We start from the raw sequence: 16,352 nt of genomic DNA, 5'->3' as shown, positions 1-16,352 counted from the left end.
ATAATTACATCTAAATTTTGTCACAAAACTTACAAACGACCAAATCATATATAAAAAAAAAAATCAATAAAATTTTATTGAAATAATCAAACGTTAGAAAAAAATCATACACATATAATGATAAACGATACTATGAATGTCACTGTCAGTAGACTTGTAGACCAAAACTCCCAATAACCTTAGAAAATGAAATGAAAGAGCAAATGGTGTAAATCACACCATTAGATAATGGATAAAAATAATTGCAAGTTAACGGTGGGCTTTTCTTTAGTCAACATTTGCTACCTCAACTCAACTGTACTAACAAACAAACATGTGCCTATGCCTATGTAAGTATGTATACTCTCAGCCCCTCACTTCACACATTTCCTATGCTAAATTACGCTACATGAATTTCAACAAAAGTATGCCCAGCGACCCACTTGGAAGCTTGGAGCTAAACAAGTACATTTGAATATATTCTACACTCAGTGTTGAAATAATTTTAACATAAATGATTAAATAGTAATAACAAAACTTAATGGCTGGTAAATAAAGTTACGGAATATTTGGATGAAGATTGAATCATTTGATGTGATTTTGAAGCTAGAGGATATTGTGTTTTAATGCATTGCAAACCCTTTTTAGTACATGAAAATAGTATTTATACATACTCATACACGTGATATATAACAACTAATGAACTAATAATAACAGAGTGGGTAGATTTTGGTTCAAATGAGGACATGACTTCCCGTGCAAAATTGCACCGTTAGGTATGCATAAATGCACCACACAGTGTTCGAAAATGCATCAGAATGAAATGCACAAATGCACGACACACTAAAAATGCACCACACGTAATGGTATGTTTTCAGACACTTTATGATGCATTTATGTCATCTAATGATGCATGACCGCACGGGTCAAAATACACAATTTACATATTAAATGTTCACAATTTGAATTGTAAATATTTAATATATAAAACTGTGAACATTTAATATGTAAATTGTAAATATTTAGTATATAAAATTATAAACATTCAATATGTAAATTGTGAACATTCAGTATATAAATTGTGTATTTTTTTACCCTAGTCCAAGGTGGACCAGGTCCACAGAATAATTTGCCAAATTTTGTTAGTCGGGCCAATATGACGTGTAATAATTCCAACATCCTAGTTTAACAATGTTTAAGGCCTTGGCCCACACTACAATTCAACAATTCTTGGACGTTTAAAGAGAAACTTCTAAGTAATTATGTATAGTCTAAGAATTGTATAACACAGCCGCCCTTGGTCTTCCTCTCTCGATACAATTGAGGTTTATGCTTTGTATATGTAATTATGTATAGATATAGATGACGACGCATTTTGCTTCCGTCGTCGCCGTCGCCGTCTTGACAACCGCCCTGATATATCCGCCATCCGCCGTGCATGCCCTGGGCGGCTCCTCCGCCACGCTGGCCGTCATGTACGGCTCCACCGTCACAGTCTGCGGGATATCAGCCGGAACACCATTCCAGGAAATACAGTGCTGGGAAAAGCGCCGGAAAACGCCGCTGGCCGTATACCCGAACGTCTCCTTCGATTCAATCGCCGGCGGACTTGACGTCCTCTGCGGCGTCCGCTCCGGCGGGTTCTCGGTCGTCTGCTGGGACCCCAGTTTCACCCCCAAGAGACTCTACTGGAATTCCTCCACCCCAATCTCCGCCATTTCAATCGGCGACACCCAAATTTGCGGCGTTAATAACCAGTCCGACCATAACGTGATTTGCTGGCGGGGTAAAAAATCATACGGGTCATCCGAGATTGTGTCAATCTCATCCGGGTTAGGGTTTTCTTGCGGAGTAGTGAAAAGCTCAAACAGAGTTGTATGCTGGGGGGAAGATAACGATAAAGCTTCCGCCATAGAATCAGAGTTCAAGAATGAATCAATGGTGAGTATAAACGCCGGCGGAAGCTTCGCCTGCGGATTGAACACTACAGGGTTTGTAGTCTGCCGAGGAAAGAATCTAAACGGCGAATTGGAAGTTCCGTTGAATTCGGCTTATGGTTACAGTGGATTATCCTCGGGACAAAATCACAGCTGCGGAATTAGAAGATTGAATCACACAGTGATTTGCTGGGGCGGAAATGGAGCTTTTTGGAGTAAAAAACTGGAAGGAATCTCATTCGAATCCATAGTTTCAGGACTGGATTTCGCCTGTGGACTGAAAACCAGCGATTTCTCCGTGATTTGTTGGGGCCCTGGCTGGGCCGGAGAAGACGATGATAAACTGCTTTTGCCTCAGATTCTCCCCGGCCCATGTATTCACAGTAATTGCAGTGAATGTGGAGTTTATCCCCAGTCTCAATCTCTCTGTTCCGGCAACGGCAATATTTGCCGGCCATGTGATCGTTCAATCACAATACCGCCGCCGCCGCCTCCGGCGGCGGCGGCGGCGGCGAAAGACTCGAAAGGGCTTAGAAGGGGTTTATTGGCCTATACAATTGCAGGATCAATTGGGGGATTTTCTGGGCTTTGCACATTGCTCTATTGCCTCTGTGTCTGTCTCCGGAAACAAAAAATCCACAATTCTGTTCAACCCACCATTAATGGCGGCACACAAAAATCCAGCAGCAATCCAGTTTCAAGATCCTCCACGCTCAAACGCCAGGGCTCACGGTTTATGGGGCGGCAGAAGAGCGGGACTTCATCATCTAAACGCACGGAAACGGCGGCGGAATTCATGTTCTCCGACCTGGTTGCCGCCACCAACTGCTTCTCCCTGGAGAACAAGATCGGCGCGGGGAGCTTCGGAGTCGTGTACAAAGGGAAACTCCCCGACGGCCGTGACGTGGCAATCAAGAGAGGCGAAACGGGGAATAATAATAAACCCAAGCGTTTCCAGGAGAAAGAAAGCGCGTTTGAATCGGAACTGGTGTTCATGTCCAGGTTGCACCATAAGCATTTGGTCAAGCTGGTTGGGTTCTGCGAGGAAGACGATGAGAGGCTTCTGGTTTACGAGTTCATGAAGAATGGAGCTTTGTATGATCATTTGCATGATAAAAGCAACGTGGAGAAGAGTTGCAGCGTTTTGAATTCGTGGAAGATGAGGATCAAGATAGCCTTGGATGCCGCCAGGGGGATAGAGTATCTCCATAGTTATGCAGTTCCGCCGATAATCCACCGGGATATCAAGTCCTCCAATATATTGATTGACGGGGATTGGACCGGTAGAGTGGCCGATTTCGGGTTGTCGTTGATGGGGCCGGCCGAAGGGAGTTGTGATTACAGCCGCCCGGTGAAGGCGGCCGGGACGGTAGGGTATATTGATCCGGAGTACTACGGACTAAACATCTTGACGGCCAAGAGCGATGTGTATGGGCTCGGGGTGGTCCTGCTAGAACTCTTGACTGGAAAAAGAGCCATTTTTAAGAATGGCAATGACGGCGTTGCGCCGATGAGCGTTGTGGAGTACGCCGTGCCGGCGATCATGGCGGGAGAATTGGAGAAGATTTTGGACGGGAGAGTTGGGCGGCCGGAGAGGATGGCGGAAGCGGAGGCGGTAGAGCTGGTTGCGTACACGGCGATGCTTTGTGTGAATTTGGAAGGGAAAGATAGGCCCACCATGGCGGACATTGTTGCTAATTTGGAGAGAGCTTTGGGTCTTTGTGATGACAGCCATGGCTACCTCTCCAGCGATGAAATCTCCATTATTTCTGAGTGAAAAAAAAACAATCACTCAAACCATTGAGAATTTCTTTCTTTCTTTCCACTTGTAAATTTTTCACTAATTTATATCATCATATTCTTGTGATGTAAATGGCAGAAGTATTTTTTCTAACCTTGGGGTCTAGTGGCACCAAGTTGCTCTCCCATATGAGAGGTCGTGGGTTTGAACCAGAGTTGGCACCAAGTTGCTCTCCCATTGTAACCAGAGTCAATACTACTAAAAAAAACATAAATTATTGTGATTTTTGTACACTGCTGACCTAATGGAAAAGTTGGATAACTTTTGAGTTGAATAGTGTACAAGACCCTTCACCAATCACCACTCTTGCTCTAAAGATAGGTGGAGGAGGGATAAAAACTAAGAAGACCAATCACTGCTTCCCCTATAAAGACTAGGGGAGAAGTGACAAACCACGGGTATACTTAATAGTTAATATTGAACCTACACCAAAGCTAAGGGCCTAAGGCATATACATGAAGCTTTGAAAACTAAAAAGCAAAAAAGGAATCTTATTCTACAGAGACTGGGAACAAAACTTAAGGGCTCACTATAAGGGATCAAACAAACTCAAATTTCAAGAGAAGCTTTACAGATTCATGCGCTTCACCCTTCTCATCATACAGAGGAACTGCTCGGATTCCTTGTCTCAACTCAGGGATTGGTATGCACGTTTGGCCGGCAAAGTCATCTTTCCCGGACACATCATATTCGTGAACTTCTATGCGAAGAAGAGCCAATTCGGGAACGGTTAGTGGGAACTCAAACTGCTCATCCCAAGTAGGGATCCAGTTGTCCTCTATTGTCTTTGTCTTTTCCATTACATTATCTGTTGGAACTCCAGCAATACCTACCTGCATGGAGATTAGCGGTATTAGGGATATGTATATTACGTGTTTGAGTTATTATTCGTGCCTTATTTAAGCTCCTGAATCACCTCGACTCCTCGAGTGATTCAGACTATTTCTTACTTCATTTAGTTACTCTCTAACTTTACTTACAAGTTTTAACCCGTATACCTCGAGTTATTCGATCTATTTCTTATTTCATTCAATTAATCTCTAGCTTTACTTATGAACACTAGCAACACACTAGAGAATAGATGGAATTAGTGAGCTAAATATGAAAGTACCTTTGCATAGAAATCTGGGGGTGAATAAGGATCAAAATGATTAGGACGGAAGTCATGATACCATCCTTCGCCCATATATACAGTAACCTGATTCATAAAAATCAGATTATTTTCAGGGACATATATAAGCTAAGTAAAAGCATTCTCATGATACTATTCAAAAGACAATTAATGGCCCTGGGTTTCTCTAGTCACCTTCAATGTAGTTTTAACTAGTAGTGTAGCACTAGGATCAAAAACTTCGTGTGTGGGACCGGATCCCAACAATATGTCAGGTTTCTTAACATATCCACAACCACTATTGGCTCTGAACATGCCTTGCATCAACCAAAGTGATCTTCCGTAACCCTGAAGCAAGAACAGTTAGTAAGTACTTCTCAATTCAACAAATTCGCAATCAATTGTTGAACAGAAAATACAAGAAAAGATCAAGTAATGAACAGAAATATATAGAGTTAACTAATGCAAATGATACTATCCAACATCAGCTCCACAAGAAATTGTGAAGTGATACTTAAGTTGGGGTCAAACCTTTACTAATGAGCTAACTTTTATAGTGGAGTTAGGGCCTTGACTTGAGTACCGTATAATTTGGTGTTCTTGTTGATAGGCTGATGCTTGATGGGAAAGGGTAGGGAACTGAGAAGAGTTTGGAGTGAAGCCGTCCCACTTAAGTTGCGGTAAAACCTCCACTCATGAGCTAGGGTCTTAGCTTGAGTGCCCAATCAACAAATCATTCAAGTAAAAGTACTTGGATGATGAACTACTTTATTCAACCCTGAATCACCTGGCTGCAATTGCAGATGTAAAAGTACCAGCGATGATAACTAGGAATTTAATGTCATTGATCCAGATCAGCCTGGCTTGTTTTGCTCAAAGACATTACAGGGTGAGCCCAAAAGTTACACTGGGCTCAAGAAAGTCAGCTTTGTCCAACCAGGCACAATTATATTGTCAATTCAAGCTCATATATTAGTGTTCTTGCTCAACTTACATCATATACACCTAAATTTGCAAAAAGAAAGAAGCCTAACCGGCTAACCTGCATATTAAACGCCACCAATTGAGCTCCATGTGTCCAACCAATTAAGGGATTGTAATTGGATGAGTCAAAGCGTATGCCCTTCGGGTAAATCCTCAATAAATTTTGCTGAGTGAATCTGCAACAAAGGAACATGAAAAACAGAAAACTAATTAATCACTCTTCCAAGTTCAGTTAGGGATTGCTTAGCAGTTAGCTCTGTTACATCAACCCAGGAATCTTGAACAAGATGAGAGGAAGTGTACAATCTAAAGTTATAACATAATTAATATTTACTTTTTTTTTTAAAGTTCCACCAGCTTCATTTTTGAACCGTCTTTGGCATCTTTAAAGTTATCACACTTCAATTAAATGTATGTTCTCTAAACAGAAATGGCAATACTAAGTAGCAATTAAAGAACATGTTATATATCTGGCATAACTAGATGAGAGTTTTCTGGCTGCATCTTTCAAATTCAATATACCAATCGCACAACACTGATAATGCAAGGATGCCCAACATTTGTATGCAATTTCAGGGAACATTGAGAATCATACCGGATAATTTCTTTTCCATGAGTCAAAACAGCCTTTTGAAGCTCTTTCTCACTCAAGCTAAGCCGTCTCACTTTATCAGGTTCAACTCTCAGCCAGTCAGACAGTCCACCCTTCCCCTTTCCAGCATGAATGGCAATCAAATTCCTGTATTCTGGTGCTTCATTCTGTTCTAACTTTGGGTCATCATCATCATCATCATCATCTTCTTCTTCTTCTTCATCGCTATCATCCTGGTGGAAAGAAGTTAGTTAGCTAGCAACAACAGCAACTAAGATGATTTTGGCTTTTGTATGCACATGCACAATAATTAAGAGAGACTAAACTTTATGAACCTTATCATCATTATTTCCTGCAGTCAGTTCTGAAACTTCTTTACCCCAAGCATCACTCTCTGCTGAATCACTTTCTTTATTGGTCTCACCCTCTTTCTCAACTTCCTTGGTCTTTAGGTATTCTTTAGGTGGTTTAGTTGATATAATAACCCGTTTTTTCAGCGACTCTGGTGAGGGAAATTCCTTCAAACATTCTGAGCCAGGAGTAAACAGCATGTCTCCAAATGTTTGTGTGATCATCTAGAATTCATTCATGACGGCAATTAATAGGCCAACCATGACCCTGACTTTTAGTTTTAGAAAAATGCATCTACACACCTCTGCCACTTTAGCCTGAAGGTCTGGAGTAAGATGGTCTTCAAGTGTTACTATCACAGGATACTCAGATGCAGAAAAGGCATGCTCTTCAATAGACTTCAAACATTTGCTAAGTGCCACAGGAGTGGTCAGTGTTCTGCATAAGAAAATAAACCTCTTTTAGCAGTTAAAGACACAAGATCGCACATGCATAAAAGACAGGATTAGCTTATCAAATTTATATTGCAAAAGCCAAAAGCACATCATCTTTTGTAGGAAAGAAAATATATCCATTCTCTTATTGACTAATTGTACACAGAAAAGCTTCATCAAACAGAAAGTCCAAAGTTCCATCAAAGAAGTCTTCCAGTTGTGTCATTTGTACTTATACAGAAGTTCACTCAGAAAGGAAAACATTCACTTATCAATACCATACCTTCCATGGAGAACAACCACATCATCTTTTTCCGAATTTGGCCATATATCCAACTCGATTACTCGTACACCGCTCTTCAGGGCTTCTATGATAGGGGCATCACTGCAGTCACTACTTAGTTGATTCCCAGTTAAATAAGAATTATGACCCGTGTATATGTAGTAGTGAGATAATGGAGAGTTCATATCATGGTGAATCTGGAAAACACAATCACTTACCTATTAGCAAATAATAACATGAAATAGCTATTGGCCCTATTTGGTAAAATAGTTGGCTTAAGCCAATTTTGGCTTATTTGACCACTATTAGTTGTTTGACTTAATTAAAAGATCAATATAAGTGTTTGGTTAATTAGCTTTTTGTAACTCCAAAATGCTAAAATTCAAAAAGTTGCTCAAAACAACTTTTTCAATTAGCATTTTGAGAAAAGAAATTATTCCAAACAGCTATAAGCTAACAACTAATTTACCAAACACTTTTTACAATCAGCTAATGTTATCAACTAGTTATACCCTCTAATTAACTCAATCAGCTAACAACTAACCCTATAATAATTATTATTATAAGTGAGATGATAAAAACTCATGCTTAATTTTCCCTCCAAATTATGCTAGCTATGAATCAAACTTTGGAAACTGGAATCAATTAAACTCAATTTTAAGAAGAAAAGAGAAAGTTACCCCGAGCTTAGGATTGATAGGTGAATTGGCATCGCCAAAGATATACTTGAAGAAGGCATGGATATGAAGATCCTTGTGATGCAAAAGCTGGAGGTTATGGAGGCTATCCAGGATGGCCTGAGCGTCCTCCACGGTTGTGTTCTCCTCCTTCTGAACCTCGATCATGAAGCGTTGAAGGTTTTCGACGGTCATCAACCCATTTTCTGAGTATTGATCGAATATGCTCCTAATCTCAGCCGGAGCCTCGGCGTCAGCTAGGCGGAACCGCCGACGGAAACAGAAACAGACGCTGTACGTCTGTTTCGACATTGTTGGAGGCAGCGCCGGAGGATCCGAGTAGCGGATTCGGGTTCGGAAATTTTCGAAGGTAGCGTAATGATCTGAAGCTTTAAATTGCTGAGAAAAGAATGTTCGTTAGTTAGTTGAAGCAGGGAGGGAACAATATTTCATTTTTTAATATTTTAATCAAGTATGAAATAAATTATACGGAGTAGTAATAAACCAATTCATTATGATTAAAAAAAAGAGTTCGACAAATAATTCGAGGTATTCTAGACCTGCATCTTTACTTTTTCTCCCAAAAAGTTAAATCTCCAATCTAAGGGTACACTACTTCCGGACAAAGTATCTGAGAGAATGTAAATTACGGTCACTTTGTAGCTTAATAAACAGGGCAAAATGCCACTGATCAGCCACTTTTAGACATAATTCTCACCCCTACCCCACACTGCATCTTTACTTCTTCTCCCAAAAAGTTGAATCTCCAACTTAAGGGTACCCTACTTCCGGACAAAGTATGTGGGAGAATGTAAATTACGGTAATTAACTTTGTAGTTCAATAAACGGGATAAAATGTCGGTGATCAGCCACTTTATAGACATAATTCTCACCCACACACTGCCGCTGTCAAGTTTTGAACATTAAGCTTTTCTCTCAAATACTGCTTGTTAAACTAGTGAGCTAAATTCAACACATGTATGTTTACTTGAGGGAGGCTATTGGAGATTTGGAGCCCTACTTTAGCATAATTAACTATGTACTATTGAGTATATTCACATAGAAATTAATATATGTGCATATTTGATGTCGTTTTTACTGAGTGCTACTCAATTTTTGATATCCGATAAGAGGATATTCAGTTGTTGCTCGTTGCAGGTATGGTTAGACTATTAGAGTGAGTCACTCAATATTTGTATTAATTGTATGGTTGTAATTTTATTTTTTCATAATAGTTAAAAAATAATGAGTTTTAATCACATCCGGACGTTATGACCCCAAGTTTGTCCTCCATGATTTGGCATAGTTTTATTTCGTGTTTTTTTTTTTTTTTTTTTTTTTTTTTTTTTTTGTATTAAAAAAGTTTATTATGGTATTTTAAAAAGTTGTTAGGATAGAAAAAGAGTTCTTTGACTCTTCTTTTTTTTTTTTTGAAAGAGTTCTTTGACTTTTTAAATCTAAATTATCTTAAGAGTTAAAAATCAATTGATTCATCCAAATCGTCATCTACCTCCCCAATTTTATTGACTATAATGCCAATTTAAGCCATGTGTTATGTTATCCGAAAGCTGCTGATTTCATCTTTATTATTTGGCTTTTTGGTCAAATTTGATTTATGTTTTTTTTTTTTTTGTGGTAACTACAAAATCTACATCCTTGATGTTGCGATGAGATTCGAACATATATCAATTTAAATGGTAACAATGATGTCATCAAACTACAAAGTACTTGACATTTGATTTATGTTTTTATAATATCATATAATTAACTTGTTATATATAGTAGTTTAACCATGAGTTTTTTAACCCTTTTTTTTTCATACGACATTCAATATTTTACTACTATAAACTAATTCAGTTTTGACATAAATCGCGTTAACAGAATTTGATCCTTACTTTAAAAAAAGTATAGCTAAACGTGATCGAGAGGTGATTTGCCTCTATATAGATTGATATTTCTATGTCAATAAAATAATAATTTAATTATTTGAGTCATTAATAAAGTTATCTTTGCATTGTCATTTCTAAAATTATCTTTTTCTATGCGATGGACTTGGGTTCTATCTATAATAGTACATCATATAGTTTTTTTCAAAATTGAGGCATACCCGTACATAATCTAATTGATTGCCCTCATTTTATCTTACTTTTATGTTATTTTAGAGTTTCTAAAGGTATAAGCTTCATACTTGTTATCAATGTTATAAGCGCAATTTTACTTTTTGTTTTTTTTAAATGAAGAAAGGAAAGCTTATCAAATTAATTCAAAAATTATCGGGAGACTAGTCACACCAATAATACATACAGACTGAGTTAGAGTCCCTAACTAAAGTATGAGCTAATTAGTTCGTTGGACGAGAAAAAATACGACATAATCTTTTTTGAAAAAAGCTAAGTAAAGGATGACATTGATCAAAATATGATCAAAGTAGAGATCCTTTTTTGGTTTAGTTATGACTATTATGACATTGTGACAATCAGATTCCAAACAACATCTATCGAGATTGAGGTTTTTGAGTCAGGATAGTGCCTCTCTACACGTGATAGCCTCCGCTTAATGAGAGTCATTATTCCAAAAGGCTGAACCCCAACCCTAAGGGCCCCCACACCCCGGCCCGACAGAGCGGTGGGAGGTTGTAAATCATGGTGACTCAACTGAACATTAATCACAGAGGTTAGACCGGTGCTCACTGCGCACAAGAAACCCCCCTCACTTTGAGAGGTTGCTCCCACACGTACTGCCGCTGGTGAGACTCGATCCCGGGTCATGAACATATGTAATAGGGTCGTTGGTGGCTGCCTTAAAAGTTGAAATACTCATCCTCATCAAGGAGAATCACCCTGAAGCTTGTTGTCTTTGTAGCGTAGAGGAAGGCAGCGTCTACCTACGAAGCCTTCTTGAATAGCAGTTGGAGTGATGTTTGTGGTGGTCTTACTATTGAATCCAATAGGGGTTTACCCCAATCTTTTATATTTATGTCTGCTAAGCGCCACATATTTGAAGCTATTGTTTCTTTGTCTTCCCATACTAGAAGATTATGAGTCTGCCAAGTGCCAAACAAAGTACATAAGGAATACGGGGCATTTGATTTATGCTTTATACTTTTCCATTACTAAGAAAAAAAAAAAACGTATTCAATAGAAATTATCATATGCTTTTTAATATTATGAAAAAAAAAAAAAAAAAAAAAAAAAGCTACAAAGAAATAGGCTAAGCTAGATCTCCGAAGCTGGCACTCTGGCAGGCCTGGCAACACCATATATATACAGATCTCAACTCATACAGGACTAACAGGAGAGATATATATAGAACGAGACCACGCGCGCGCGCGGGAGGGAGATAGCGAAATGGCCAACAATCGGAAAAATCTGCTTCCAGTCGTACTCCTCTGGGTTCTGATCATGTTCGTAACCCTAGCTCTCATTCTGGTAACACTTCATCTTCAATTTCCCGTTCTCGCTTGCATTAATTCATTACAATATATATGTTCCACAGCTCTTAGTCTGAAGATCTCAATTTTATGGCGATTGCTTGATTGATACATTTTCGTTGCAGAACCGATTGAATGATGCTGCAGTTTCATCTGGCGAGAAAAAAATTAATAATGAGGTTGATATTTTCAAATTATGAAAAAAAAAATTAAAATTAAACTTGAATTTTGTGTATGTCAGAGTTAGGTAACTGTGTTATGCTGCCTCGTTTTTGCGAATTTTGATCTGTGAACTGGTATAGGCGATAACTACTGAAGATCTAGAGGGTGTTACGCACAAAGTGTATTTCGACATTGAAATTAATGGAAAACCTGCTGGTATGAGGTTTTCTTTTTGTTCTTTCTTTTGCATTTCATTTTTCTGCCATCTGCTTCAAATAAGATATTGTTAGTGTGTTTCTGTTGGATTATTAAGCAGTACTGGTTTCTAATGAAATCTTGTTAAGCATTTGTGTGTATAGCTTGTTTGGAATTTTATCACATCTTAGTACATTCTGCTCCAGTAAAATCTTGCTTTCTTAGCCTAATCTTCTTTGGGAATATTGTATAAGTGAAAGGAAAAAAGAATATGGTAGAGTGAGAACTGAGAAATCCACAGTGGTGGCTCCTGTGAGGCTGTGAGAATGGTCACAGGCTCACAGCAAATATTTCCAATTAATTTCAACTCCTGTTATAAAGTATCATGTACTATTCTAAAGTTGGATAATCATCAGATATGGTTTGACATTATAATATAATTCAACACAAATCTCTGTGAGGCAATCCAGTTTATATAGGCAATGAAAGAATTGCTTGCATAATTTTTGTGTATAATTTACATGAATTACTACTTATGATGACAAGGCATGCAGGTGTGAATTTGTTTAAACCTGTAATTTTTATTGCTGCATGAGTAGAAATATGTCATATACTAATGGCAAGCCCATTTCAGGTCGTATTGTCATGGGTCTCTTTGGGAAAATTGTTCCAAAAACAGCAGGTATTGTAGCATGCTCTTTTAAGACATATATTCTATCTTCTTCGACTTCAAAACTCTTACATATAATGTAACTAATGGTTGGGACTGAATTGACGTTTATGTGTTCATTTTGCAGAAAACTTTCGAGCTCTTTGCACAGGTAAGTGGCAACCAAGTAACTTTTTCTTGCTTTTCCATATCACCACAAAATTGTGCTGTAGTCACAGGGCCAGATGTTCTTTTAATATACAGTGGTTTATTCATAAATGAAAATAAAAAATCTGTATTTATGGCAGATATGGGTTTCAGGCATATCTAGGAATAAATTTGTATGTGGAATTATCCATATAGTCAGAGCCAATCCTATATGTATTTTACCATTACATTTTATGAAACAAAAGCTGTACCAATTGCTGTATCTTTCCTACTTCGTCTAGTACTGTGTCTAACTAATTGTTACATTCTTTTATACTGCCCAAGATCCCAACTAACCATCTGTAGTGGGTGGACTTTCCAGATTCATGATCTTACAAATAAAATTCTCTGTTCTTGCAGGAGAAAAAGGAACGGGAAAGAGTGGGAAACTTCTCCACTACAAGGGGAGTGCTTTTCATAGGATCATCCCTAGCTTCATGATCCAGGGAGGTGACTTCACTCTTGGTGATGGGCGAGGTGGAGAATCAATATATGGTACCAAGTTTGCAGATGAGAACTTCAAACTAAAGCACACTGCTCCTGGTAATGTTTGATCTGCCTTAGTGCATGAAATGTTTAACTTGCTCAATACATAATAAAGACAATGTTGGAAACAAAAGACTACCTTGTAGACATAGTACTTAATGTTTAATCTCTTCTTTTTGTACTAGGATTTCTATCAATGGCGAATGCTGGGCCAGATACCAATGGATCACAGTTCTTTATCACTACAGTGATAACTAGCTGGTAAAATAGTTGAGCTTTCCTAACAAATAATTCCATGCATATTACCACGAAACTAGGCAACTAGCAGTATAACTTTTATTGCTTGTAGTCTACTCTAATGGAATTGTTGATAAACAACGTTAATCAGATGGCCTTAATGGTGAAACAGTTTATGAAATGATACTGCAACCATAGTCTAAAGCCATTGTTGCTAAACCATAGGTTGGATGGGCGTCATGTCGTGTTTGGCAAAGTCCTCTCAGGGATGGACGTCGTCTACAAGATTGAGGGAGAAGGGAGGCCAAGCGGAACACCCAAAGGCAAAGTTATTATTGCCAATAGTGGTGAACTACCATTGTGAGTTTGTGGCCTGACTTCTCATTTATGTCACTCTACTTTTGATCAGGTACAGTTCAAAGCCCTTATACCAAATTATATACACATCTACTCTTTTCTTTAATCCACATTCATATGCACATTAAATGAGAGTTATTCGCACTTGCCATTCTCATTGGAGCAAATGAGAACTGCAGAAGCTTTCTTATTTATTAGTATGATTGTGGTTTATGGATTATGATTTATGAATAGTTTGTATACAACTTTAACTGTAGATGTTTGGCAGAAAGCCTGAAATGAGCTAAACTATGTTGTGCACATTTTTATTTTATTTTTAGTAATACATTAGAAAGAAACTTTTACTGAACGCATGACATAGTTTTACTTTTAGCTACTAAAGGAAAAAGATCCATAACACTATAACAGTAAGTAGAAAGGTTGGCCAAAGATCCTGATTTCAATACCTCTAAGCCACACACTAATGAAAGAAACATTACTGAATACTGATAAAGGAAGAAGAAGGGGGCCGAGAAAGATTTACTATGATTTAGCTGTCGGCTTTCTCGGCGTTGCTCTGGTCTTGAGTGGTGGCTTTGCGCTGATTAAACGCGCTGGAAAAATTGGTGGAGAGATCAGAGTAGAGTGCAACGACTTTGGAGATGTTGCCGTTGATCTCCTGAATTAGGTTCACGTTTTCGACCAGATTCTCGTGGACTCTAGATTGATGGTTGGAGTTAACCTGCCGAATCAGCACTCTGTTCCGATCCAGCACCGACTGCACCGACTGGAAGTTGCTCGTGAACGCGTTCCAGACTTCCGAGTCGCCTCCTTCGAAGCAATCTTCGCTCTGATCCTCTCCGCCGCCGTTTGTTTCTCCTCCAGCGAACGCCTCCTCCCTCGCCGCAACCGAGAATGCTCCGCGGTGGCGGCGCTTGTTGGCGGTGTTTGTAGTGGTAACGGAGTCAGTTGTGGTCAAGGCCTGACGCGGGGAACGGTTGTTGACGGTGGAAACGTTGTCCTCCATGTCAGTCCTTTAGATTCTGCTCCTCCTCCGGCTGCTGCAGCGGCGGCGGCGGAAGAGCGGTCCGGTGGTTGCCGTTCAAAAAGAACTCGATCAACAGTGCGCCATCAACGAACCCTCCACCATCTGCACAGCAATCGTCGCGAGTGTGCTCTCTCTAATTCAGAGATTGAAATATATGGACTATGGAGGCAGACAGATATTATTTGTGTGCAGCTCAGAAGAGATGACAGATTGTGGAGGGTGATAGCCCCGCTACGCGACTCACTGGAGCGTGCTTTCTATGTTCTAACACCGTAGGTCCACAATTGTGTCTAAAAATAGTAAAAAGGAACGAAAGAATAAAAAATAATGAAAAGGAGGTTAACACGCACCTGAAAAGTAGAGTGTGGGATGATCTAAACTCTAAAGTCAAAAATATCTTATGGTGGAACGCTATTGGACGGCATTTTAAAACGGGAAAAAGTGCAAAGTTCACAACTCCCGAGGCAACTAATGTTTGGTATAAGTGTACTCGGCAGTAAAATATCTAATCTTGTCCACCATTATCATCAAGTTCAATATTTGTAGTTTTGTACCCAAAGAAATAAGAAATCATGTTCAATATTGAACAAGATTTACCCATGAGCTAGGGCAATCTAACTGAACTAGTTTGTCAAATTATATCATGATCCGGGATCTACCTTGCATTTAGATTTTAGTCTAAAAATAACTTTTAAATTTTGTACTTGCAATTAATTGTTTCTTTTACTTGTAAACAAATTAAAGACACATAACATGATAACTATAGAAACATAAACTATTAAATGCGGGTATAAAATATGTTAATTACAAACACATAACATGACCAACATATGTTTGCAGTTAATAATTTATGTGTATGTGTAGTTATGTTATTTTGTAATTACCATGTTATTTGTTTTCAGTTTGCTTACAAGTATATAAATTGTTAACAATAGGTACAAAATGAGTTAATTGCAGATACATAATTTTTGGACCAGGATTCACAATGCAATATGAACTCTGGCCTAAGGTTGCAAAAATCGCGCCTAGGCGCTAGGCGGTAGGAGGCCGCCGCGAGGAATGGCCTCGGCGGCCTCCTCCGAGGCCGGCCGCCTAGACCGCCTAACCGGCCGGTTCGGCGGTTTGGCGTTTTTTTTTTTTTTTTTTTGAAATGTCGAAAAACTTTCGGAAGGCATAACTTTTGACTCGGTTGTTTGATTTGGACAATTTTTTTTCAAATTGCGTATTTTTTCGAGATCTATACACCGCAAACAGCCGAAGGCGGTTTGGTCCACTAATTTCTCAAAAAAATGCTTCTTTAGCTCTTAATTTTAGTTTTTTTATGTATTTAGATGGTTTCAACAATCTTTTGAACAATTTTACAACCACTTTTGTAAATAGTTTCTAAGAAATAACTATGAAAACCTTATATTTTAGTACTAAATTTTGAAAATTTTTAATTTTAAAATTTTTT

General features: G+C 38.7%; 4 protein-coding genes across 4 annotated transcripts; 2 read left to right on the top strand and 2 right to left on the bottom strand.

Moving 5' to 3' along the window:
• The first annotated feature begins 1,168 nt into the window (after positions 1-1,168).
• Positions 1,169-3,838, top strand: LOC109186824 (putative serine/threonine-protein kinase-like protein CCR3). Its single transcript, XM_019336981.1, has one exon. The coding sequence runs from the start codon at positions 1,342-1,344 to the stop codon at positions 3,691-3,693; it is 2,352 nt and encodes a 783-aa protein (XP_019192526.1). The 5' UTR covers positions 1,169-1,341; the 3' UTR covers positions 3,694-3,838.
• Positions 3,839-4,100: 262 nt separating this feature from the next.
• Positions 4,101-8,556, bottom strand: LOC109186825 (phosphoinositide phospholipase C 2-like). Its single transcript, XM_019336982.1, has 9 exons — positions 8,153-8,556; positions 7,473-7,669; positions 7,058-7,193; positions 6,740-6,979; positions 6,408-6,637; positions 5,871-5,988; positions 5,024-5,176; positions 4,829-4,915; positions 4,101-4,550 (listed from the first exon to the last, which is right to left on the bottom strand). The coding sequence occupies exons 1-9, from the start codon at positions 8,459-8,461 to the stop codon at positions 4,257-4,259; spliced, it is 1,764 nt and encodes a 587-aa protein (XP_019192527.1). The 5' UTR covers positions 8,462-8,556; the 3' UTR covers positions 4,101-4,256.
• A 2,778-nt stretch (positions 8,557-11,334) lies between these two features.
• On the top strand, positions 11,335-14,221 carry LOC109186874 (peptidyl-prolyl cis-trans isomerase CYP19-4-like). Its single transcript, XM_019337054.1, has 8 exons — positions 11,335-11,577; positions 11,705-11,758; positions 11,882-11,957; positions 12,571-12,618; positions 12,734-12,757; positions 13,153-13,335; positions 13,464-13,539; positions 13,741-14,221. Exons 1-8 carry the CDS (start codon positions 11,497-11,499, stop codon positions 13,877-13,879), a joined length of 681 nt encoding a protein of 226 aa, XP_019192599.1. The 5' UTR covers positions 11,335-11,496; the 3' UTR covers positions 13,880-14,221.
• On the bottom strand, positions 14,186-15,139 carry LOC109186875 (protein EARLY FLOWERING 4-like). Its single transcript, XM_019337055.1, has one exon. It carries the CDS (start codon positions 14,876-14,878, stop codon positions 14,402-14,404), a length of 477 nt encoding a protein of 158 aa, XP_019192600.1. The 5' UTR covers positions 14,879-15,139; the 3' UTR covers positions 14,186-14,401.
• Between the last annotated feature and the right edge of the window lie 1,213 nt (positions 15,140-16,352).

This window comes from Ipomoea nil, unplaced genomic scaffold (assembly GCF_001879475.1).
Source record: "Ipomoea nil cultivar Tokyo-kokei standard unplaced genomic scaffold, Asagao_1.1 scaffold1407, whole genome shotgun sequence".
In the NCBI taxonomy this organism is placed as follows: Eukaryota; Viridiplantae; Streptophyta; class Magnoliopsida; order Solanales; family Convolvulaceae; genus Ipomoea; species Ipomoea nil.
This window is presented reverse-complemented; position numbering and strand designations above follow the sequence as displayed.

Bases quoted from the DNA above. Each gene is read 5' to 3' on its own strand.
- LOC109186875 (XM_019337055.1), bottom strand. From the start codon at position 14,878: ATGGAGGACAACGTTTCCACCGTCAACAACCGTTCCCCGCGTCAGGCC.
- LOC109186874 (XM_019337054.1), top strand. From the start codon at position 11,497: ATGGCCAACAATCGGAAAAATCTGCTTCCAGTCGTACTCCTCTGGGTT. The intron at 11,759-11,881 runs GTTGATATTTTC...GAACTGGTATAG, and splicing joins AGAAAAAAATTAATAATGAG to GCGATAACTACTGAAGATCT. The intron at 11,958-12,570 runs GTATGAGGTTTT...AGCCCATTTCAG, and splicing joins AATTAATGGAAAACCTGCTG to GTCGTATTGTCATGGGTCTC.
- LOC109186824 (XM_019336981.1), top strand. From the start codon at position 1,342: ATGACGACGCATTTTGCTTCCGTCGTCGCCGTCGCCGTCTTGACAACC.
- LOC109186825 (XM_019336982.1), bottom strand. From the start codon at position 8,461: ATGTCGAAACAGACGTACAGCGTCTGTTTCTGTTTCCGTCGGCGGTTC. The intron at 6,980-7,057 runs GTGTGTAGATGC...AATGAATTCTAG, and splicing joins TTCAGGCTAAAGTGGCAGAG to ATGATCACACAAACATTTGG. The intron at 5,989-6,407 runs GTATGATTCTCA...CCTTTGTTGCAG, and splicing joins CATGGAAAAGAAATTATCCG to ATTCACTCAGCAAAATTTAT.